Source organism: Sander vitreus, chromosome 12 (genome assembly GCF_031162955.1).
Source record: "Sander vitreus isolate 19-12246 chromosome 12, sanVit1, whole genome shotgun sequence".
NCBI classification, from domain to species: domain Eukaryota; kingdom Metazoa; phylum Chordata; class Actinopteri; order Perciformes; family Percidae; genus Sander; species Sander vitreus.
In genome coordinates this window covers 142,501-168,727 of record NC_135866.1, presented here as the reverse complement: position 1 = coordinate 168,727, position 26,227 = coordinate 142,501, and the positions used below count along the sequence as shown (strand labels likewise).

Here is a 26,227-nt window from a genome sequence, read left to right as displayed (position 1 = left end):
TAATGTACAGTTCCCTCCAGGTTCCACTGGAACACCTTGTGGGCAGCATATACAACATAGAAGTAACAAGAAGATGATGCAATGATGCCACCAATCATCGCTGGGGAGCTTCATTTAGGGATGATATGGCAGAAGGCACAAAACTCTTACTGTAGCGCACCCATCCCATGTGGACATTTTAGTTTATTTACACTGAACAAAATTTCACAGATCTGTCTAAATCTGTGTTATGGAGCACTTCTCCTTTGCCGAGATAATCTATCCTCCTCACAGGTGTGGCATATCAACATGCTGATTAGACAGCAGGATTATTGCCCAGAGGCCTGTACTACGAATCCAGATCAACATGCCCAGAGGCCTGTACTACGAATCCAGATCAACATGCCCAGAGGCCTGTACTACGAATCCAGATCAACATGCCCAGAGGCCTGTACTACGAAGCGCGATTTGGCGTTAACGAGCTAACTTCAGGTTCAACCCAGGGTTTTCTGTACTACGACGGTGGATCACTTGTGATCGGGTTCAATCGCCGTGGTAACTTATGCTGAACACCTAACCTGGTCGGGAGCAGGTTAAGTTGGAGATCAGAGATCAACCGGTGTAAAAGCACCGCCTACTGACCAATCAATACTCGATTGATAACGGCGTCACCGTTCTTAGAAGATCAGGCGGAGCTCGGTGAGAGAGAGGGAGAGAGGGAGGGAGGGAGAAAGGGGTGCGCACATAAAAGTTAAAACATTTAGAGACCGACAACCCCGTTTGCATTCCCTGATGTGTATATTTATGAAATATATAGATTGTAATGGGAGGGAATTACATATCGGCTCGGCTTCTTGAGCCGTGTGTTGCCAATGCACACATCAGTTTGAATTATGTTTTTATATATTTTATTTGCTCTCACGATCTCTTCCCACTGCCAGGGCTGCAACTGGAATACCAGGCTAAAGCAACGACAGTTTATGGAAAGGACAAGTGTAATTATGGTCATATCCTGGTCCTGACTGATGGGAAGTGATATTAATAAGCATTGTGATTTACCCATCTACAGCGTCGGCTATTTTTTTGCCAGCTTTCCTCCTGTTTTAGGAAGCAGCGACTGTATTGCGTTTTGCCTGTAAAACCGTGTCTGTGTTCTTCATATTTATGTAGAATTATAATTTCCTCTTCTTATGTAACATATGCTGCTCTGGTAGATGTTTGTGATTGGTCGTGCTGTGCAAACCCCGCCTCTTTTATGTGAACGCGCGCCGCTGGATTGCGAAACCCTGGGTTGACTGAACTAGTTGTTAACCAGCGTTGTGATACAGCTGATGCGGGACCGCGGCTGTTAGGTTAGGTGAAGACGGGGAACTGAAAGAAATCCAGGGCATGTTGATCTCACTTCGTAGTACAGGCCTCAGGATTTCTTTCAGTGCTTCGGTGCTTTAACACCGGTTGATCTCTGATCTCCAACATAACCTGCTCCCGACCAGGTTAGGTGTTCAGTATAAGTTACCACGGTGATGTAACCTGGTAACAAGTGATCCACCGTCGTGGTACAGAAAACCCTGAGTTGAACCTGAAGTTACCTCGTTAACGCCAAATCTTGCTTCGTAGTACAGGCCTCTGGTGTGCCTTAGGCTGGCCACAATAAAAGGCCACTCTAAAATGCAGTTTTATCACACAGCACAATGCCACATATGTTGCAAGTTTTGAGGGAGCGTGCAATTGGCATGCTGACTGCAGGAATGTCCACCAGAGCTGTTGCCTGTGAATTGAATGTTCATTTCTCTACCATAAGCCGTCTCCAAAGGCGTTTCAGAGAATTTGGCAGTACATCCAACCGGCCTCACAACCGCAGACCACGTGTAACCACACCAGCCCAGGACCTCCAACTTCCAGCATCTTCACCTCCAAGATGGTCTGAGACCAGCCACCCGGACAGCTGCTGCAACAATCGGTCTGCATAACCAAAGAATTTCTGCACAAACTGTCAGAAACCATCTCAGGGAAGCTCATCTGCATGCTCGTCGTCCTCATCGGGGTCTCGACCTGACTGCAGTTCGTCGTCGTAACCGACTTGACTGGGCAAATGCTCACATTCGATGGTGTCTGGCACTTTGGAGAGGTGTTCTCTCCATGGATGAATCCCGGTTTATACTGTACAGGGCAGATGGCAGACAGCGTGTATGGCTTCGTGTGGGTGAGCGGTTTGCTGATGTCAACGTTGTGAATCGAGTGGCCCATGGTGGCGGTGGGGTTATGGTATGGGCAGGCGTATGTTATGGACAACGAACACAGGGGCATTTTATTGATGGCATTTTGAATGCAGAGATACCGTGACGAGATCCTGAGGCCCATTGTTGTGCCATTCATCCACGACCATCACCTCATGTTGCAGCATGATGTTGCAAGGATCTGTACACAACTCCTGGAAGCTGAAAACATCCCAGTTCTTGCATGGCCAGCATACTCACCGGACATGTCACCCATTGAGCATGTTTGGGATGCTCTGGATCGGCGTATACGACAGCGTGTTCCAGGTCCTGCCACTATCCAGCAACTTGGCACAGCCATTGAAGAGGAGTGGACCAACATTCCACAGGCCACAATCAACAACCTGATCAACTCTATGCGAAGGAGATGTGTTGCACTGCGTGAGGCAAATGGTGGTCACACCAGATACTGACTGGTTACTGTATTGGACTGTATTGATACTGTATTGGACCCCCAATACAGCAAATCTGCACACTTTAGAGTGGCCTTTTATTGTGGCCAGCCTAAGGCACACCTGTGCAATAATCCTGCTGTCTAATCAGCATCTTGATATGCCACACCTGTGAGGTGGATGGATTATCTCAGCAAAGGAGAAGTGCTCACTAACACAGATTTAGACAGATTTGTGAACAATATTTGAGAACAATAGGCCTTTTGTGTATATAGAGTTCAGCTCATGAAAAATGGGGGCAAAAACAAAAGTATTGCTTTGATAATTTTGTTCAGTACATAATAAACCACCAAACGGGCCCACAGCTCACTTTATACTCAGGAGATCCCTTGTAAGTTAAATAACATTATTTTGGTGAATTTATTTTTAATCAAATAACCACACAGCAAACCTGGGGCCATGTAATAATCTGCTGCAGGAATACTGTACAAAATGCTCAGAAAGGGGTGATTAATGGTTGCCCAACAGCTCATTTTGAAGACATCTGGTCCTTATAAGGATAGAAATACCCACATAGTCTCACACATTTAAAATACCCACGTCACCAGTCAGAAGCATTTTCTCAAACTTTCTCTTTTGCCACCTGCACAGTTTTTATTTATGACAAACAGCAATAAATGACAAGTACTGTGTGTGTGTGTGTGTGTGTGTGTGTTGTCTCTTGACACCAATATCCGGAGGAAATGATTCATCAAAATATTCCAGCAGGAGGAGCAATCATCAATCTCTACAGTTATACAGATGACACACAGATTAATAAAACTATATCACCAGGTCACTATGGACCCATACAACTGAGAAAGCTACACTAAACTCATTTAAATTAACAATTGGATGTGTCAAAATGTCCTCGAGTTAAACAAAAAACAAAATAATTTGGAGCCAAAACACTCAGACATTAAGACAATTACAGAATTAGCCTATTATCACCTTACATAGATATATCAAGAATTGAATTCCACCAGCTAATAACCTATAAATAAAAATAGAATGGTCAGACGCCACAGTGCTGCACAGCTTCATGCTGCTATAGCCAGCTAAAGCTCTTTATTTGTTTTAATAAAAGACATTTAGGAGACATTCTGAAACATAGGAAACTGTTGAAGCATTTTCTTGGTTCTTTTTATACATGGTCGTATGAATCTTAAGGCACAAGATAAATTAACATGACAGAGACAACAAACCAGCGTCCAGAGAAGCTCTCTAGTCCATGTCTTACATACACAGTGGGATTCTTACAAAATCTAACTCAAGACAAAGAGGGAGACAGCTGCAAAACACAAATAAAAAACATTAAAAGACAGTTTACATACATATGTGTAAAATACTTTCTTGATGCTTGCAAAGATCTGTATTTGTGTTTTGAAGGTCAAAGGTCACACAAGCCTCCTGTGTATCAGCACTAGATCGCTGCTCTTTGGCTTTGAAAGGCCACATAGACAACACATGGATTTATTTAATACAAAGGTTTTCTATGTATTGATTACTGATATCCCTTTAAACAAGTCATTTAAAGCAAAGCAATGTTTAATGTGCGTGAAAAAGTGTATGTAAGCAAAACAAAGAAAAGGTAAATGTCATTTTCAACAGGAGTCACAGTTTGTTCAAATCAGACGTGTTAAAAATGACACTTCATGACAAGTTAAGACTAATGTTGATTCATAAATGTTGATTCATAACTCAGAATGGATGTAGCGAATATTATCGTGATATCAACCTCACTGAAACAGTGACAAACAAACAAAAGAGCCCATTTACACCTAAGGTCTAATTTTTGGAGTCAATTTTTCCACTTTTCTCACTTTTAAAGCCAAGATTTGATGTATGAAATACGTGCGATTATGGTTCCACCCTACGAAGCAGGTTGGGGTCAGGCATCGACCTCGAGTGGTTAAGGTTAGGATAGCTGATTGGTCAGGGGATAGGACCTGAACACTTTGGGTTCTGTTACCTCGACCAAGCACGGACACCTGGCCAATCGTAGTACGCGAATGCTATTGAGAGGCGGGTCTTGCCAAGAACCGGTTCTATAACACTTGAATTACCTAAAGGGGTAGTTTGACATTTTCTTTTCTTTTTCTTACAGATCGTAGAATGAGAAGATGGAGAGAACTCTGTTAAATATGAAGCCAGCTGTAATAGATTAGCTTAGCTCAACAGAACGCTTTGCTATGTCTAAAAGTGAAATCCACCAGCACCTCTCAAGATCACTAATTAACACTTTAAACCACAAATCAAATATAATGTATTATTCTGTGAGATTTTTTGAAACTTTCAGGCAGATTAAAGCTAGCGGTTTCCCTGTTTCAAGCCTTTATGCTAAGCTTACCAACTTGTGGCTGTAGCTTCATATTTAATATCACAAGGAGTAAGAGAGACTAGATGAAAAAAGGTTATTTATATTATTTAAAGACTTTACACTTTAATGTTTCAAATTTTAATTATATTGTTAATTTAAGATAAAAATGACTCACTAAAAAACGAGGAATTTAGGCAATATTTAAATTACAACTAAGAGTAAAAATGATCCCCAATAGATAAAAACACACAAATGTGCAAATATATTCAGTTTAAAAAACAAAACAGGTAAGACTTAACAATGGCCTTATTTCAGCGTAACAAGTGTATTAACAGATGGAAAAGAACTGAAAAAAACTGGTACTTGTATCAGATTTAACACAATCGTTAGAGTTATTTTCAGTTTGTTAATACACACACTTTTATAGTGGAATAAAGCTAAGTACAGCTGCATTAGCAAAACCAACGAGGGTGAAATGTTAAATACTCCTCGTCTTTCCCAGGACCGCCTGCCTGTTCTGCTTCACAATCTTCGTACACAATGTTTTTCATTAAATAAAATGAATTAATAAAATGACAAAACAATCGTTTGGCCAAATAAGAGCCCAGACCTCTCTCTTATCTCTAGAAGGCGCCGTCTGTTTCGGCCAGCATCAGCCTTTATATTTACAAACTTGTACATGGTTGTTCTTTAGGCAGGACACTGCTGCAACAGCAACAAAATAGATTGTCTTCCTCTACAGCTGCTATAGTTTCTCCTTTTAATATGAAATATAGACTTACAAAGCAGTACATTATGTAACATATAGTATTTTACATGTCCTAAACTCCCTTTAGTCTATCAGCCTTTAACTTCTTAAAGGGGAGGTTTGCCTTGCGACTGATGTGATTATATGAATGTCAAAAGCTGCTGTTCTATTTCTTTTTGTACACATGGAATAATGAAAAAATAAAAGCCATACTGTAAACTTAAATGTGGCAATATGATGGTAGTAATAATGATGATGATGATGATGATGATGATGATGATGATGTTGATGATGGCTGCCGTCTATAGTTGGTGAGGCTTCGTCAGGCCATCTTCACTCAGCTCATACCTGCAGGAGGAGAAAGAGGCTTTCATTTAAAAAAAGCTTTTCCTTTCACAGGCTCTGACGTCAGTGTTTTAGTATTAGATTCCAACTCCCAGAGCAGGGATCCAACAGAGCAGAGTTTCAATCAAATCACAGTCAGTGAGTTTGAGCAAGCAAATAGAACTTTTCAAAGGATTCAAGTACTTCATTTACTCTAACTGGAGCAGCAACTCTGACTGTAAACATCCTGCAACGGTTGCAATGGAGCTGCAGATGAGCAGGACAACATGACATATAGCCACTGATTATACCTGCAGCCAGACATGTCTCCTCTCAATCTATTGGATCTCCACAGTTTGGAAATTGCTCAGTAACTCAAAATAACATTACATTATTCAGGCTTAAAGGTTCATTCCTGACCTTGATATATTCATGTAATGTGACATGATACAGAGACATAAAAAACAACTACTGGTCACCGAAATGTCATATTTAGGTCACATAAATTAACGAGTTATGATAAGAACATCTTGTCAAACGCAACATTTTTCACCAAACATTTTCATATTGATATCTATAAGTGAAACATGTTAGCGTTTTTTTTAATTAGAAAAAACTTCAAAGCTTTTGGGATTTTCAAAAGAGAGACTTTTCTACTTAAAAGAGATTTTCACCAAAAAACTTTTCTAAAACTCATTTTCCATACCAAAGAATGATTTTTAAAAACCGTTATGGCTCACAGTTGGTGTTTTCTTTACATCATATGATGTCACCTCGATATGTTGGTGCGCATTCTTTTATCATGTTTTTATTGCTAAATCTGTTTGCTGCAGAACTCTTTCACTAGAGATGCTATATTGTGAACTTTTGCACATCCACTGCCAACAAATTTTGCACTTCCAATTTTAAAACAGCTATATTGTACATATTTGGTTATAGTATAGTTTTTCACATTTTATTGTAGTATTTATTTTCTATACAACAGCATATATGAGCAGCAGAGAAACAGCAGCCAGGGTCTCCTGGCGGAGAGAGAGACAGAGCGAAAACGCTCGTTGTTGGAGCAGGGTTTCCTGCAGCACTTTGCAGTTAAAGCGCTGTCAATATAGGCTGGCGATATGAGCAATATCCACCGTGTTACTCGGCGTCCCGTTTTCTCCCTTTCATTCCAAACCACAGTTGACAACCTGCAGGTGGAGACAGGCTCGGTCATACACGCCGCTGTGGACTTGTCAGTCTGAGTCTCACAAGCGGTTTCAGGAAAGTGGCTGCATGTGTGTGACAATGCACAGAACATTAACCGGTACAAGCCTACAGCTGTCCACAGACACAGAGTGCGGAAAGTGTGTCAGAGTTGCGCCAGTGTTTGTGTGTGTGTATGTGTGTGTGTGTGTGTGTCGGCCCGTCCCCGCGAAGCTCCGACCTGCAGACAGCAGAGGAGCAGAAGAAAGTAGCTGCACCTTAGCTAAAATGAAGACTGAAAAACAGAACTATTTTGATACAAACATTTACTCGCCATGTGGCCACATAGCTATAGATATAATTTATTAATTATATATTATTTAAATTTAATATTTAGTGTTTAATAAATAATTGTTAAATGTAGTACAGAGTCTGTAGTTTATCGCACAAACACTCGAGGAATGCTGCAAACATTTGACAGCCAGTAGGAATTGCCTGGGAGAACATACGGGTCACAAACGGCAATTCCACAACTGTACAACAGCATGAAAGACGACATACTAAAGGAGATAAGACATATTGTGGATATTTAAAATGTCTTCCAGTTCCAGTGTTAAATATTCTTTAGAAATAAAAGTGTATTGATCTTTGAAAAGGTGTACCTGCATTATTATGCCATTATCATTATATTAGATGAAAATGGTCTTGGAACGACAATATTATCGTTTTTCGCAATAATTTCTGGGACAATTTATTGTCCAGCAAATTTTTTTATCGTGACAGGCCTAGCCATGTCCATCCACATTTCCCTCCACCTCTGCTCTGACTTTTCCAAACTATGCATCTTAGCCAAGGTTCTTGAAAAGCTGGTGAATGATTAAGGAGTACTTGTGGTCCACTAACGTTTTATCTCCTCATCAGTCTGGCTTCAGAAAACAAAACAGCACAGTAACTGCCTCCATGAAAGTGTTAAATGATGTCGTGGATGCCTTGGACACCAAAAAATGCTGTGCTGCACTTCCAAAGCCGATACTGTAGATCATGGCATCTTATCTCAGAGGTTCTGGATATAGGCTTTTCAGACCAGGCTGTTGGCTGGTTTGTAAACTACCTTTCACGTCGTAAGCAGTGTGTGCAGCTTAATGGTCTCTCGTCTAGTTATTTATAAGTCATCAAAGGTGTGCCGCAAGGGTCAGTTTTAGGACCCACTCTCTTCACAACTAATGTTAACAATGTGGGGCAGAATGATGCATCTATGCATACAGTATGTATGCCGATGACACAATTGTTTATTGTTGTGCAAACACTGTTGCCCTGGCCTCTGAACATCTGCAGGCTGCATTTGACGTTATACAGTCACACCTGTTCCATCTCAAACTGGTGTTAAATGCTGACAAAACAAAGGGTATGATGCTAGCAGTTCTCCCGTCTATTACATGCACACAAGCAGAACCTTTGCATGGGTTGTGGCAACTGTGCGACCGCACAGGGCGTCGCGCCTGCCTCACGCCCGCCCGCCTCCCTTTATATATATATATATATATATATATATATATATATATATATATATTAGGGCCATTGTAGGAAAACAACGCCGCCAGGGAAAGGGGATAATATTCCAACAAAAAAATTTTCTCTAAATTAGCCACTTTAATCCCAGAGAATATCCAAGTTTTTTTCTCATGAAATAACGACTTTAATCTCGAAATATTACCCCCTTTCCCTGGCTCCTTGATTATTATTATTTTCCTACAATGACCATAATTCTATTTTTATGTTCTTGACTGTTGCAATACTTTATTTTATTTGCTTGCGCTGAAGACCAAGGCAAATTATTTTAATGTGAAAACTTACAGAATCAGAATAGGATTTATGTAAGTAACACTTAAGAATAATTTGCCTTGGTGGTTGGTGCTCAATTGGTAATGATTCTGATCCTGATACATTAAAAGTGAGCTTTGTGACAGCTGTTTCACTTGATTGTTGTGTTATCAGATCGTTATAAATGTAAAGTGGGAACTCAAAGACTAACCATTGTGTCCAACCCTTAGCGCTGTCCTCATGTGTCAAATCCACCAGAACCTGATGAAAAAAAGGTAAAATATTAAAAGACCATATCTTTTCATGTCCAGTGTAGATATTTTTGCAAATTAAACACTATTTTAGGATTTAATCTAACTGACAGATCATCAAAACTCAAGATTTAAGTCCATAAGAATTCATCATGAAAACAAATAATTTTATCATGTTAAAATACATTCACTTCAAGACAGTTCCTCAGGGTTTAACTAACGTCTAGAATATGCCAGCCCAGTGAAAGTTTGTACCTTTCCCAGAAGGCCTTTGTGTTTGGAGAGCAGACCTCCACCATTCTTCACTGCGACATCCAGAGTCCGCCTGTGGAGCTCCACGAGGGAAACACTAAAATCAAACCTGAGCAGGCAGAGACAGAAAAAGCACACAGCACATTTACAACTCAGCCACTAAATACTAACGAAACTGTTTAACAATAAAGTTATCTAACAACACGTGAAAGCAGAACAGTAGGACTCACGTCTGATCGTAAACTGGGTTGAGGGTTTTCTTGAATGTGTGAGTTTTCCTCCTGCCCGACCTCCGTTTGTCAGGAAGCAGGTAGAGGCGGACGTAAGGATCTGAGCCGTGATCAGTGAACGCTATCAGGTTTCTGTGGTGGTAAAATGAATATTACTTAAAACATTCACCCAATACATAGAGTATTTTTGGAAGAAACTCCTCGCTCTTATTGGTTCGTACCTGCAGCCGTGAACGACCACGATGAGTTTGTTCCTCTGGGAGCTGTGTCTGACTGTCAGCTGGATCTCACCCAGCTGAGAATGACTCGGGCCCGAACCACTAGAGAGAGAGAGAGAGAGAGAGAGAGAGAGAGAGAGAGAGCGCAGAGGAGTTAACGCATCAAAAACAGCACCTGTATTATGATTGTTGTGAGAAAGTGTGAAGTTACAACTAGAGAGCAGTCAGGTATGTTTCAGATCTGTAGAAATGTCCTCTCAAAGAATAGGTATTGTGTGTATCACAGCCTGATCTATCTTCTTCCTCTGTGCTATAGAGCTCCATTGTTGTTAAAAACACATCACAGCGTCACACTGTTGCATTGGGTCACATTTTCCTTCACTACCATGAACACACACACTGTAGTTTTTTTAACGCAATCCCACATATTGTGAACCGATCCAGTGAGTGCTGAAGGTCACAGGCCGATGATGCCATCAGGACCACATCATCTGCAAAGAGCAGCGATGAGATCCCCAGCCCACCAAACTGCAAGCCCTCCCCACCCCGACTACGCCTCGATATCCTGTCCATAAATATTACAAACAGAGCCTTCTTTTTTAAATAAATATATTTGTGATCCCTTTTATTTATTTTTTTTTACTTTTACGTCTTCAGTAGGAACCAATGGGTTTGGAGCCGAGTGTCACAGACAGGGCAGAAGAGTCAGGTTTTGGTCTTTTCATGGGATTTATTAGAAAAACTGCAGCCTTACTGTATCACTTTCTTTTTCTTATGGTGTATACTCACAACAGACAACATCAACAGTTGTTGGCGCTGTGGGCAAGCCCACAGAGCAGCAGAGTGTGATCTAAAGATGATCTGCAAGAGCTGCAACAAGATACACTTGCTTGTCCTCCAAGAGCTGAACAGGATGGCTCCAGAAAAGGCAGAAAAGGGCCAAGACAGAGCCCCACAGGACGGAACGTGCTGTTGAAGGTCAGAAAAGTATTACTATGCAATGGAGATTGAACCTTGGAGTTGTATTCTGTCCTGGGCGACGGCTCAGAGAGGACAATTCTGTTGCATGTGGCTGCCCATGACCTTGGATTTGAAGGCCAACCTGAGGACTTGCCCCTCAGAACCGTGCGCCAGGATCTCCAGGTCCTTCATGGAGCGGGAGTGTCTTTTACGCTGTCTCCTGCATCCCAGCCACGCAGAGTCTACCAGATCAAGAGAGCTTTCATGGCCAAAGAACTTGGACTGGCTAATCACACATCCAGTCAGTGTCCTGCAGAAGAAGTTCCACCACTTCCGAGGGCTTCCTCTACAACATTAACCCATAACCCTAACCCTTCAGCCAGTTCTGCTTATTGGTTTGGACTACCTGCATCTTATAAGCCCAATGGAACCTGTCCGACTTGGTCCCCCTGGCAGGCCAGCTACCATAAAGACCAGGTTAGTATGGACATTTAGGGCCCAGCCCAGGAACTGAAGCATTAGTTCACTTTACCACAATGCTATTTCACTACCATACGGGCCCTGCCAGAAGAGTTGTACAGTCATGTTGAGCGGCTTTGGCAGATGGATGACTTACCATGGCCAAACGGAAAGGCCAGTACAAGGTAACGTCAGGACCAGCAGGCGATAGACCTACTGGAGGCTAAGATGGTGAGAGTAAACATCGACGGTGTCAACCGCTATGCAACCCCACTGTTGCTTGTCCCCAACATGTCTCAGCTCAGTGCACCCAAGGGGTCAGTGCTTCCACTGAAAGAAGGCTAGCCAAGTCACCGGAACAGGCAGCAGCATATATACTGTACCTGAGATGAAGAGACTGGGGACATAAGGTGATGTTGTCAAACTGGAATCCGGAGCACAGGCCACACTTACCAGTTAGTACGTAATGCACCATATGGTACAACAGCACTACGGCAAGAACAAAGTTGTGTTTAACTGCTCTTTCCGGTTTTAAGGCCATAACCTCAACAAGTTCCTACCAGGACAGACTCTGGGTTCCTCCCTTCTAGCAGTGCTGTTGTGCCTCGAAGAGCATTCTGTGGCCACCAGCAGCGACATCCGAGGTATGTTCCACCAGGTCCGGTTGCTCCCGGAGGACTGGCCTCTCTTACGGTTTCTTTGGTGAGACCTAAAGCAAAAAGAACCACCGAAGGTCTATGAATGGGGAGAGTACTGCCCTTTGGGACTACGAGCAGTGCCTGCTTTGTCGTATTCACTCTCCAAAAGTACATCCTGGATCACAGCCAGCCAGGGAGGATGTGCAAGAGGCAGTCCTCAAGTCCTTTTATGTGGACACCTGCCTGCGGAGCCTGTCATCTGAGGAGGAAGCAAGAGCCCTAGTGGACAAGCTGCAGGTGCTTCTGGCAGAAGGAGGTTTTGAGCTGCTCCAGTGGGCAAGCTCTGAGGAGCGGTCATCAGCCACCTTTCCTCAGATGCCAGGTCGGAAAGTTCTGAGCTCTAGATAGTGCAGGGCCAGCCAGATGGTCAGAAGTCAGCGCTCTGACTTTATTGGCACTGCCAATCTTAAAAGCTCAGAACCCAGATGTATCCACAGACCACTTTAAGCAAAGGTAAGGTAAGGTATAAGCAAGCAAATACGACCCCATTGGTTATCTGGTGCCCTTCACCACAAGAGCAAAAGGTGATGGTGCAACTGCTTTGGGAAAAGCATAGAGAGTGGGGTGATCCCAATCTACCTGATGACCTGCTCCAGGCCTGGAAGGAGTGGGAGAGGGAACTGTCTGAGCTTTGGCACATCACCCTTCCCAGAGGCTACAGCTGCCCCGAGCTGGACACCCCAAACAGCCTGAGGGACATTTACATGTTCTGCGATGCTTCAGAGAAGGCTAACAGCTCTGTAGGCTACCTCAGAACTGAGGACCCTAGTGGTTAGGTCAAGATGGCTTTCCTCACCGCAAGGTCATGTGTGGCTCTGAAGAAACAGCAGAGTATCCCTCGTTTGGAGCTGTGTGCCGTGCTAACAGGTGCCCAGCTAGCCTCAGTTCTCACCACAGAGCTTACTCTGCCCATACTGTGCTAACTTGGCTTCTTTTGGATTTCTGCCAATTCAAAGTCTGGTTGGTTGAGCTAGGAGCACAGAGCTGCTGGTACCAGGGGCAGCGCTTTCTTCGCGAGGCACCAGAACAGTGGCCAGAGACTCCACCAGCTGCTTACCTTGACAGTAAAGAACTCACCAGCTCACGCAGCTACCCCGTGCACTGTGGCCAGTTTGAGGGATCTCCTAGATTACACCTGGAGCAGACAACAAAGTCAAGACCCCTACCTGCGCCCATGGCCCTTATCATTCGCCTCCCTGTCCTGCCAGACTAGAGACTCATGTCTGGATTGTTCAGATTTCCAAGGTAAATCTGGGGGCGGCTCTAGAAAAGGACCCGTTTTCGGACTTCTTATAGTGATTCAATTCAATTTCAATTAAATTTTATTCATAGTATCAAATCATAACAAGAGTTATCTCGAGACACTTTACAGATAGAGTAGGTCTAGACCACACTCTATAATTTACAAAGACCCAACAATTCCAGTAATTCCCCCAAGAGCAAGCATTAGCAGTGGCTAATGCGACAGTGGTGAGGAAAAACTCCCTTTTTGGAAGAAACCTCGGACAGACCCAGGCTCTTGGTAGGCGGTGTCTGACGGTGCCGGTTGGGGATGTGCTGAACAGTGGCAATAATAGTCACAAAGACAATGGAACAGTGACTACAAATGGTAGTCGTAGTAGTTCATGTCATAACAGGGCACTGAAGGGCGTTACAGGATGTAGCATGGCACAGCACAGCATGGGTGGGAGTAGCAAGACGCAGACACTTGGCAGGACGCAGCCGGACACTGCAGAGCATCGCCGGACACTGCAGGACATTGCAGAGCGTTGGACCACAGTGACAGCTCCAACCAAGATCGTGGTGCCACCCTAATCCAAGGGAATATTCTGGGCGGGAAAAGAAACATAAAGACTCTGGGGAGTAAACTCTCCAGAGCTAGGTTAGTAACAAGCATTTCTGAGGCAAGGATGCACACAAATGGAAACAAATGGAAAGAGAGAGGAGAGAGCAGCTCAGTGTGTCACAGGAAGGAAGGAACTTCCCCCGTAGTCTAGAACTATAACAGCATAACTAAGTGATGCAACCGGATCGGGCTGTACTGGCCGGCCTCCCTCTACTCTACTCTATTCGCTCCCTAACTATAAGCTTTATCAAAGAGGAGTGTTTTCAGTTTATTCTTAAATATGGTGATAGTGTCTGCCCCCCGAACCCAGACCGGGAGCTGGTTCCACAGGAAAGGAGCTTGATAGTTGAAGGCTCTGGCTCCCATCCTACTTTTAGAGACTCTAGGAACCACGAGAAGCTCTGAATTCTGGGAGCGTAGTGCTCTAGTAGGACAATAAGGTTCTAAGAGCTCTTCTAGATATGATGGTGCTTGACCGTTTAAAGCTTTGTAGGTCAGGAGAAGGATTTTAAATTCAATCCTGGATTTTACAGGAAGCCAATGCAGAGAAGCTAATACAGGAGAAATATGATCTCTTTTCTTAGTTCTCGTCAGAACACGTGCTGCAGCATTCAGGATCAGCTGGAGAGTCCTAAGGAATTTATTTGAGCATCCTGATATAATTGGGTGTCATCTGCATAGCAGTGAACGTTAATTGCATTTTTTGAAAATTATTGAAGTTTCCTAATAATATTGCCTAGAGGAAGCATATATAGGGAGAATAGAATTGGTCCAAGCACTGAGCCTTGAGGAACGCCATGGCTAACTTTAGCGTACTTGGAGGATTTATCGTTGATATTAACAAATTGAGATCGATCAGCGAAATAGGACTTAAACCAGCTTAGTGCGATTCCTTTAATGTCAACTAAATGTTCCAGTCTCAGTAAAAGGATGGTATGGTCAATAGTGTCAAATGCAGCACTAAGTATGGAGACAAGTCCTTTGTCAGCAGCAGTTAGAAGGTTGTTAGTAATTTTCACCAGTGCCGTCTCTGTGCTATGATGCTTTCTAAATCCTGACTGAAAGTCCTCAAATAGACTATTCCTATGTAAAAAGTCACATAACTGATTAGCGACTACTTTCTCAAGGATCTTGGAGAGAAAGGGAAGGTTAAATATAGGTCTATAGTTGGCTAAGACCTCAGGATCGAGGGTGGGTTTTTTCAGAAGAGGTTTATCACAGCTACTTTAAATGACTGCGGTACATAACCTGTTAATAAAGACATATTGATCATATCTAGTAATGAAGTGTTAACCACGGGTAATGCTTCTTTAAGTAGCCTCGTTGGGATGGGGTCTAAGAGACAGATAGATGGCTTTGCTGAACAGACCTTTAGCAAGAGAGCATTCATTGTTGAAGGTCTATAGGAAAAAAGCAGTCTAAGTATATGTCAGGTCCTGTCGTTCTTTCTAGCACTCCTGCATTCAAAGGTGAACCGTTAGAAGTTGAGGGCAAAAGGTGATGAATTCCATCCCTAATTGTTATAATTTTATCATTAAAGAAACTCATGAAGTTGTCACTACTAAGAGCTAGGGGAATAGATGGCTCAGTAGAGCTGTGGCTATCTGTCAGCCTGGCAACAGTGCTGAAAAGAAACCTTAAGTTGTTCTTATTTTCTTCTATCAGTGATGAATAATAGTCTGATCTGGCATTTCTGAACGCCCTCCTATAATTTTTTTGACTGTCTTGCCAATCTAAACGAGATTCTTCCAATTTGGTGGTACGCCATTTACTTTCAAGTTTTTGATAAATTTGTTTTAATTTGCAAGTTTGGGAGTTATACCAAGGTGCTAGTTTCCTTTGCTTCATCATCTTCTTTTTGAGAGGAGCAACAGAGTCTAAAGTCGTCCGTGGCCTGCCTACGGACGACGTAGCACCGTCTACAAAATTATCAATTTGGGAGGGACTAAAGTTAACATAAAGGTCCTCTGTTAAATTAAAGCACGACGTTGAGTTAAATGCTGTTGGAATATCTTCCTTAAATTTAGCTATAGCACTGTCAGATAGGCATCTAGTGTAGAAGCTTTTAGTCGGGTAGTAAGAATTCGAAAGTTAATAGAAAGTGGTCTGATAAATAAGGAATTCTGTGGAAATACTATTAAATCTTCAATTTTGATGCCATATGACAGCACAAGGTCGACGGTGTGGTTAAAACAGTGCGTGGCGTTATGCACACTCTGACTTAAACCAACTGAATCTAGTAGTGAGTTGAAGGCAGTACTAAGGCTATTGCTGTCAACGTCCACATGGATATTAAAATCACCTACAATAATTATTTTATCTGATTTTAGGACTACACATGACAAAAACTCTGAGAATTCAGATAAAAATTCACAATACGGGCCTGGCGCTCGGTAAACAACAACAAAAATAATTGGTTGTAATAATATATGGAATAATTTCCATATTGGATGTTGAAGATTAAGAACAAGACTTTCAAATGAGTTATAATTTAGTTTAGGTTTAGGATTAGGATTAATTAGCAGGTTTGAGTCAAATATGGCTGCAACTCCCCCTCCTCAGCCTGAGCCTCGAGGAATTTGAGTATTAATATGACTGGGAGGAGTGGCTTCATTTAGACTAACATATTCTTCATGTCCCAGCCATGTTTCAGTAAAACAGAATAGGTCAATTTGATTATCTGATATCAAGTCGTTTACCAATATTGCTTTAGAAGACAGAGATCTAATATTCAATAGTCCACATTTGATTCTCCTATTCTGTTCTATCGTTGCAGTGGTTGTTTTAATTCCAATTAGGTTGTTGAGTATAGCACCTCGTTGGTTTACGTTTGATTTTACCGATCTCAGTCGGGGGACAGACACCGTAGTTACGGGATTATGAATGGGTGGCTGCTCCAAAGGAAGCACAGAGGAGCGTGTAGCACTGTACCTCTGGTGATGTGTGTAACCCAGAACAATCACATCACACTTCACATGTAACGTGAACTTCATAGTCAACATCATGTTCAAATTGTCATTCATCTGGCATCTCAATAAATCTTCCTGGATCTCAAAGTCAGACATCTCTGGTTCAAGTTCTTCCCGGACACCATACAGTGGGCACATCTTTTAGTTCAGTTTTTAGTTTTAGTAGTTAAAAATGTGTTCTACACACTGTTGGATAGATGATCATTAGATGGGCAGATAAATAGATATATGATTGGTTGATAGATACTTTTGCAGCTGCTGGAGTCTCTGCTGCAGCTCCTGAGCAGCGAAGGGGTTGGAGATGTCCGAGGCGATGCTGGGCGTTGGCTCTTTGCCTCCAACCAGGTACTGTTGGGACCCAGAGATAGCCAGGTTGGAGGTGCTCCTTCCGGTCTCTGCCAGGCCCCGACCTCCTCCTCTTGCCCCACCCTGCCCCAAGTCTGTGCTTCCCGGAGACCTAAAGGGATCGTCGGCCTCCCTCCGCCGGTTAAGCACGTCCTGGGGCGACACTGAGGAAGAACAGGGGGTGTCGGATGTGGAGGAGGAAGGCACAGGGTCAGAGGAGACGGAGGGCCGTGGGGTTTGGTTGGAGGAGCTGTTCTTGTGGACCTGTACGGAGGACGGGGTGGAGTCTGAGGAGGAGGAAGGGTTCTTATCCAAGCACAGCACCTGAAATAAAACACGTACAAAGAAAATGAGACAAAGGTTGACAGTTTTACAACAAGTGAGGTCACAACCAACTATCATTCTAAATTTGAGAGCTGATATTTTTTACTTGTATGCCTTTTCCAAGACCCATGCTCTGTTTGAACTACTGTTTTTTTTCCAAAATCAGGTGAAAAAAAAGTATTATTAAACTATTTCTGCTTCATTAGAATTTTTCCAGTAAAAGGACAATATCTGAAGCCACTTTGGGAATCCCAATTTGGGATTTTAAAAAAGATATCTAAATAATTGGAGGGAAAGTGAGCTAAACCACTTTCGGTGACCCCTGCAGGTTGATCTAATGGCGCCATGACAAACCACAAATAGTTTTCATCATCTACAGATTGTCTTCCTACCCGCAGAGCCATCTTCATCTTCAGGGTGCAGCTTGGTCCGGAGTTCTTTAGAGGGAAGCGCTGGGTCAGCGTCATGTCTTTTGCCTCCAGCAGGCGACTCAAAGGCAGTGATAACGTTCCCAACGAACACTCGTGCTTTTCATCCTTCACCTAAAACACACAGGGTACAAAAACATGGGATGCTGATGGTATATTTGTGAGTCACAACTCATATGGTCAAGATTTAACTGCTTATAAACATGAGAATGGAGCACCAATAAAATGATCAGCCAACAAAAGACAACACCTCCGTACCTCAACCTCCAATTCTTGGCTTTTGGGGTTGTGGATGAGGAAGGTAAATGCTTCCTCCCACACAGGTTCATTGGTCTTATATCTAGTCTGGAAGAGGACACAAAAGAGAGGAGTTAGAGAGAAGGAAAAACACAACGGTCGAGGAACATAACAAGGGATGGTCACAGAGTCGGCCAACTGCGAAACTGCAAATATCTGTGTAATTGAAGTTATTTTGAGGAAAATACACTATGTCCTCTGAAAATACCAAAATGCATGCAGACCCAGCCAATTGCAATTATTAGTAATTACAATATTAGTTGCCCGCTAAATGTGCAGTGGCTGCACTCAACTGCTATAGAGGACATTTGCTAGCTTTAAGTAATTAACCAACCTTTTGCAGTCAGTCTTTCCAAATTTCAACAGTTTCAAAGTTTCTTAGCAGCCAATGTAATGTTCACTAGACAAACTAAACTCAAATCGTCTGCTTGCTTTACCAAACAGCTAACATATAATCTGCAGACAGAGGGCAGACTTTTTAGTTTTCTCAAATGTATTGTTTTTGAAAGTATAGTTCAACATTTTGGGACATACACTTACACTTATTAATTTATTATGCAGGTGTAATCAGAAGATCAATATCAATCTCACATATGTGTGTTAGGTACAGAGCTGGAGTAACAATGTCGTTAGCCTAGCTTACCATAAAGACTGGAAGTTAGCCTGCTCTGCCCAAAGTGAAAAAAAGATGCTTTAAATGAATTAAAATTTGTAGTTTTAATACAAAAATTATTGGTGGGTAATTAGTTAGTGTTTGTTGTCTAATTTTGGACTTTGGAAAGAGCCAGAGTACAGTAGCTGATTCCCAATATCTAGTCTTTATGCTCAGAGATTTATGAGATTGATATGCATCTTCTCATCTCATCCTTGGAACAAAAGCAAATGAATTTCCCAAAATGTTGAACTATTGGTTAACTGAAAGGTAAAGTTGTCTGTATTTCAAGTTTTTTGCTACTGCAAAGTTACAAAGTTCAAATGCTTTTTGAGATATGAGGAAACACAAGATTCATATCAGACTTTGGTCTCACCTTGCTCTCGTAGGACTTGTGTCCCACTGTGAACTGGACAAACGGACTTGGAACGCTGGTCACTTTTTTACCAGACTGCAAAAGAAATAAAACTGGTTTTACAAAAACAAGAAAGAATGATATGGCGTCAGGGTTATGTCATATCTTGCGAGCGCGTGAAACAAAACTAGGGAGAGGGAAAGAATGGCACCTGCACGTATAAAACTAAGCAGCACGTGCCTGCGACTGTCATTTTGCCTTGCCTATGTGGCATTTTGCCTTGCCTATGTATGAACCCATGCCTCTAACATTAGAGCTAACGTTAGCTTTAGCTAACATGGCTGTGAGCCTGGCCTGCCAGTCTCAATTAGTAACAAATGTCTTTAAAAAAAGATGCTGTAACGGAGTCAGTGGCATTTATAACTTTTGCTTTGGTCAAGATTAGGCTCAGCTGAACTGTTATAGCATCTTTTTTGCGTAATATAATAAAACTTAACATGTCATTTATCACTAAAAAACTTCAAAAATGTTTATTAGACATTTCAGCACCTGAAAAGTGTTACTTTTTATGGGATAAAGTTAAGATGGAAAAGTAAAAGCTTTTAATGGCCCCAAACCAGGAAGTCTGAAAAACACACCAGATTAGTTTTAAAGAAAAGATCAGTTAAAAGTTTCAGAATTAAAAGTGTTCTTTGGACAACTAAGTTGTTATTTAGAACACACATTGTTAGACACAGTGTACAGTTTTAGTAAACAAACATGATTATTGGAGTTGGTTTCCAAACCACAGTCAGTAACTTCAGTTTCAGCAAATGAGATGGGCCACAGAGCCTCTTTAAATGCTGCAGCAGCCCCCCCCTCCCTCCCCTTAATGGGCACGGCACCCAGTGAGCTTTTACTCTGTTCAAGTAGAATTTAATCAGCACGACATTTCACCTCCTGATATTTTTTATAGTACAACACATCGTCGTAAATCCCCAAACTCTTTTCCAACAAGGGTTCATAAAAGATTAAAAGATTTGGTGCAAGGTTAGCTCTTTGATAAGATATCTATAATTTCTGATGTAAATAGTATAATAGTAACAAAACCACCAACTGATAACAAATACCGCATTTGTTTCACATTTGTACATCTTTCTTATTATGTTGAATGAGTTTTGTGAACTTTGGGTGTGAAAGTGTAGAAACTACGAACTACACAACTGTTTAAAACGTACATGGGCAATATGTCAATATTACAGCAAAAAGCGTCCGTAGTAAACTAATGCACACTAAACTACCAACATTCTGAATGAGATATTCTGTATTCATGGCATCGTTAAAAGACTTCATCTCTGTGCTTACTTTGAACTACAGTGCACTATATGGCCAAAAGTATGCAGACACTTTTGTTCTGGGGCTGTTTTTCCTGGTTTGGTCAAAGCCTGATAGTTCCAATGAAAGGAAAGCTTACTGCTATAACATACAATGGTAGTTTAGACCACAGTGTGGTTACAACTGTGTGTCCTGTTTTAAAAGCCAGAAATGTTTTTCCCAATTTGGTGTGGAAAAGCTAGACTGGCCTGCACAGAGTCCTGACAGCAGCGACTGTAAGCCAGACCTGATCCCCCAGCATCAGTGTTTGACCTCACTAAAGGCCGTTTTACAGTCGCTGCAGTCGAGCTGGCGCGCGTGAATGTGACGTCAAAATGACGTAGATCTCGCAGGATTTTGAGTGTGCGACCGTAGAAATAGCAAAGTCGGTAGCCTTTCCTCATTAGCGCCACCTCTGTTCAGGAGAAGACTGCAGCTAGTGTCGCGACCACCACGTGTGAGTATAAATAGTTACGGCGCTCCCATGACGTCACACTGGTGCTCGACAGGTCAGCTGCGGCGAGTATTCCCCTTGTTTTATGCTCTTGTGTCTGAATGGGAGCCGATCCCTGCAGCCAGGTTCAACATCTGAATCCAGAAGAGTGTACTGTATGCTGTTACTGATATTTAGGTGTCCACATACTTCTGGCCATTCTGTACAAATATGAGTTGAATGTGTGAATATATCAGCCTGTGTGAACACCTGTCACTGTGTTCCCCTGTATCCCTCCTCGATGTCAGAGAAATATGGGTGTACAGGGCATTACCTTGATGGCCTTAGTGACCGAGGCCTTCTTCAGCCCCGCTTGGTTGAACTCTAACGGATTGCGCTTTGATTTTCCCCCAGGGACAAGGCAGGAGAGAGCAAACAACACACACACAAACACCAGCAGGTTATTAGGGAAAGAGGGGCATGCAGGGAGGAGGATTAGGAGAAAGACAGAACACACCAGGACCGCCGCTATCACCAAACGTTGGGACACGATTTAACAGACAACATGGATGATCAAATGGTTACTGTCATACCCAATTTAAACCTGGACATGAGGTCAAAACTAGAGTCCAACAAATACTGGAATTATCACGACTATATTATTAATTTTTACGGTTAAAAAAAAAATCTAATAAGGATATACAACACTGATTGCAAACTATATTTGTTATTTAAATAAACATGTTTTTGCTAATCATCTCTCTCAAGGCACGTGTCCGCATTCTGGTAGCGTCACGGTAACTTTCCAAAGACTGGCCCTTGAGTTGCTCAAAGTTGAGGTCCAGGGTACTTTATGTAAATCAGGGTCGTCCAGCTGGACTCGCTGCCTCTCGAAAACTCAAGAAAATCTTTTAAACTGACCGTTGTCAATCTAGAATGAAGACAGATTGAGCAACTGCATAGCTTATGTCTCACATAAAATGTTTTCTGAATTTTGGTGAACTATGTTCGTAAAATAAACGAAAATAGCCAAACGAGCCGCCATGTTGGTCTGTTTTTTGAACCAACAAGTGAGGCGTTCGTCCAATCAGGTGCAGTCATCATGTTTTCTTTGCTTTTCATTGGTCATGGAAGACAAATTGATAAATACTGTTGACAAGCCCAGCAAGCGTCCAAAGCTGGGAAGGGGGCAATCCCTCCCATTAAAAAACTGTTAGTAGCTTTTCGAAATAGTGTCTTAATCATGTGATGACGTGTGAAAAAACTAGTGCTGTCAGTTAAACGCGTTATTAACGGCGTTAACGCAAACCCATTTTAACGGCGTCAATTTTTTTATCACGAGATTAACGTTCTTTTTGGCCTAGCAAACTTTGTAGTTTTTTTCACATGCTGTTGCAACAACTAGTAACGTTAGAAAAAATACAACATCACACCGGATCTAGCTAGACCGGAAACTAAACAACAGACACGCCTGCACATCTGTTTGGGCTTGGAGACGGCCAAAGAGTAGTAGGCTAATGTTACGTTTTGAGTGGATGGCGAGCACGAGACAAAATGGATGCCAATAAGATTCTGAATGGAAAGTTTACTTTTAAAAAGTTGCCAAATGGTTCCATTGACAAGACCAAAGTGATCTGTGTGTTTTGTCGTTGTGAACTGAGCTATCATCGCAGCACGTCCAGTCTGAAATACCACTTGATGGCCAAGCATACAGCTGATGGCCAAGCACACAGCTGATGCCAATTCTTCGCCCCCTCGCAAAAGCAGTTACATTGTGTGAGAGATTATTTGCTCCAAGTGAGAATGTTAGTGTGAAATTGAACACTACATGGTATGCCAATGTTGTTTTCAATAAAAAAAAAAAAAACATTTGCACAAAGCTAGTCCGATCCACTTTTCCATGTTGATAAGAGCATTAAAATGAGAAAAAATAATGGGCCAAAAAGAAATCTAGGGACATTTAGAATCGATAAAAATGTGCGATTAATTGCGATTAATTATGACATTATTGCGATTAAATATTTTAATCGTTTGACAGCACTAGAATAAACTGAAACTGAAACTCTGAAATACAAGTACATTTAGAAAACTGTAAATTTAATTATTTTAAAAATCAACTATAATTTTAAATAAAAGTACAACAAATATATACTATATTTTAATTTTGTAGATTGAATATATAAACATCTGCAGCTTATAAAATAATTTGTTTTGTCTGCATATATTAATGCCAATACAAAATATCAATAAAACCGATACCAGATGAAACGTATTGGTTGGACTCTAGTTAGAATACCACAGCATTAGATGAAAGTCATGAATTAAAATGGAGAGAGATTAAATGAAGATCAGAGGGAAAGAATAATTCCAATCAGAAAAATGCTGAGATGTTGTGATAATCAGGTGACAATCATAGATTTCTGTTAGTATCTATTCTACTGACTGTGCATTGCTGTCACTTACTTTGAGAATGCTTAGTTTTTTTGTTTGTTACATGTTATGAAAACAAATGTCAATAAAAGAAAAATTAGATCTCAAAACAAATATTATGTTGGTATGAAATCCATTGATATAAAGCCGCCTACACATGATCTGCGGTAGAACCACTGTGAGCAGGCCATTGTTTTCCTATGGGGAGAGCTGTGCCGCCCAACTACACCGCTCGGAATTGCTACCAAGCGCTGCGCTCAAAGTTCAAATTATTTTAACTTTGACCTTGATGACGCTGACCTTTCAAGGTGCAACCAATTCCTGATTGTTCCTGCGCTGGGCTTTGCCTCTCTGCTCTGCGCCCTACCTCGTGGTTTTGCCGCGGATCACGTGTAGGCGGCTTTACACCCAACACGTTCCATTAACAATACATTAAACCTCTGGTGTCGGACGCTGGTGTTTTCATCTTTATCATCCGATCCCACCGGGACACATAATGAAAGTATGTATGCTAAGTCAGTGAGTGACCTCAGGGTTAAAAGTGCAAAATTACATTCAAATTATATATATGAGGGGATATTCAAGTATGGTCATGAAGGCTGGGTCATGACCGAAAGAACAAGATCCAGGGTACAAGCAGCCAAAATGGGTTTCCTCAGGAGGGTAGCTGGTGTCTCCCTTAGAGATAGGGTGAGAAGCTCAGTCATCCGTGAGGAGCTCGGAGTAGAGCCGCTGCTCCTTCGCGTCGAAAGGAGCCAGGGGGCATCTGGTAAGGATGCCCCCTGGGTGCCTCCCTAGGGAGGTGTTCCAGGCACGTCCAGCTGGGAGGAGGCCTCGGGGAAGACCCAGGACTAGGTGGAGGGATTATATCTCCAACCTGGCCTGGGAACGCCTCGGGATCCCCCAGTCGGAGCTGGTTAATGTGGCTAGGGAAAGGGAAGTTTGGGGTCCCCTGCTGGAGCTGCTACCCCCGCGACCCGATACCGGATAAGCGGACGAAGATGGATGGATGGATGGATATTCAGGTAGTTTTTCAAATGTGAAAAATTGTAATTAATGCTACAGAACTTCATTGTTTCTTCCCTGCTGTTCAGCTCTGATCTGAAATGGATGAATGTCAGATCAGTGATAGGATCTGAGGTGAAGGTGAAGATTTTTAAACAATACACAGACTTTTTTACAAGTGAGCCGTTACATTAAAGGGACATTGACTCATCAGTCACACCTACTGGCACACAGTCCAAATTACATTACACATTTAATTGTTAATGTCATTTCCTGTCAAAAGGTCTGTGTATTTCTTTAAAATTAAACAAATACAATTGCTTCCGTTTTTTTAATGGAGTGGTATCCATCCATGTGCTGTGTTCACACACAATGGATGGCTTATACAGGAAGGTTGGAGGGAAAGCAATCCACAGAGAATTCCCCCTAGCTGCTCTCAGTGCCTCAGACAGATCAAAATGCATTCCTTCCTCTTAGAATTAATCAGAAATGTACAGAAGAGGATTGGGCAACATGGGGAAAAATGTATTTGAGTTCTGCGTTTAAAGTCAGAATTCTGAGAAAAAGTGACAAGACTAACTGGACTTAAATGTTTTAAAACTAAAACATTGATGAGTAAAACAAACTAACATGTCAAATCTTCTCTCATTGGACTAAAATGTTAATTTTCTATGACTAAAATATCAAAAGTTTTTGTTAATTAAAAATGTTTTTAAAATAACAATGAAGTTGAGTAAACACGTCTGAAACTCACTTCTCAGGATTAAATCTGAGTGACAAGCGCAAAAAAATGACAGTAAATTAAAAAAGCCTACATTCAGATTCTTGTATGGTACTTTTTGTTTTGTGTCATGAGACACCTACAGAGATATGAGCTCTGGCGTGGCACACCCGGCATCTCCGCTTTCCAGAAACCCATCTGATGAGATGTGAATGTACAACATGTCAACTAATCCTGTCAGATCAATAATTCCTGATGAATAAAAGAGGAGGAAGGATGCTTTTGACATCCAATGTTGTTTTCTGGTCACATTTTGCTGTCATGTTCTACAGCTTTGTAATCAGTCAAACTCCAACAAATAACATTCATAACAAACAATGATATTAATCAATTCTCATGCACTAGTCAGGATTCATGCTCATCAGGCAAACAGTTCAAACTGTTTTAAACCAAAACACAAGCAAAAAAAAGAAGTAATCACACTCGGTCATTGGCCAAACTACTCGAGGATGCAGAAAACAACCAGCGGACTCACAAATAAGGTCCTATAGAGAGAGGCAGTGTTCTCGCAAAACACGAGGCCTGCTGTCCGTCTCTCTTTTAAGTAGCCAGAGCCCAAGTTCCCCTCGAAGACGCTCTTCAGAGGGGGAGCAAGTGAGGAGAGGAGGAGAAGAAGAAGAAGAAGAAGAAGAAGAAGAAGAGGAGAAGGCTGAAAAGAGGAAGGTGAGGCCTGCACTACAGAGTTCACACTAACAAATACAGTTATTGATACAAAAAAATACTGTATGAGACAAGATGGACATAGAGTAAAGGTGCTGTGACAGTTCCGTTACCACAAACAAATTAGACCACTGCTGAGTAAACGGTTCTATTCAGTAGCAGCCACAGATCTTGGCATAAAAGGAAGCACTTTTTTCCCT

At 41.9% G+C, this 26,227-nt stretch overlaps 1 protein-coding gene across 2 annotated transcripts in view; it reads right to left on the bottom strand.

Moving 5' to 3' along the window:
• Nucleotides 1-3,711: 3,711 nt before the first annotated feature.
• The window catches only part of esyt2a (extended synaptotagmin-like protein 2a), a 98,930-nt gene continuing 76,414 nt past the window's right edge, over nucleotides 3,712-26,227 (bottom strand). Inside the window, exons 15-24 of one of the 2 annotated variants that reach the window (XM_078263899.1) lie at nucleotides 21,486-21,548; nucleotides 19,387-19,461; nucleotides 18,320-18,406; nucleotides 18,026-18,175; nucleotides 17,212-17,633; nucleotides 10,036-10,134; nucleotides 9,815-9,946; nucleotides 9,588-9,693; nucleotides 9,293-9,342; nucleotides 3,712-6,102 (exon numbers count right to left, since the gene is read on the bottom strand). In XM_078263899.1, the coding sequence (XP_078120025.1) occupies nucleotides 6,057-6,102; nucleotides 9,293-9,342; nucleotides 9,588-9,693; nucleotides 9,815-9,946; nucleotides 10,036-10,134; nucleotides 17,212-17,633; nucleotides 18,026-18,175; nucleotides 18,320-18,406; nucleotides 19,387-19,461; nucleotides 21,486-21,548 (1,230 nt within the window). In that variant the 3' untranslated portion in view covers nucleotides 3,712-6,056. The remainder of the gene's footprint in view (nucleotides 6,103-9,292; nucleotides 9,343-9,587; nucleotides 9,694-9,814; nucleotides 9,947-10,035; nucleotides 10,135-17,211; nucleotides 17,634-18,025; nucleotides 18,176-18,319; nucleotides 18,407-19,386; nucleotides 19,462-21,485; nucleotides 21,549-26,227) is intronic. The other variant, XM_078263901.1, reaches the window with a different exon arrangement.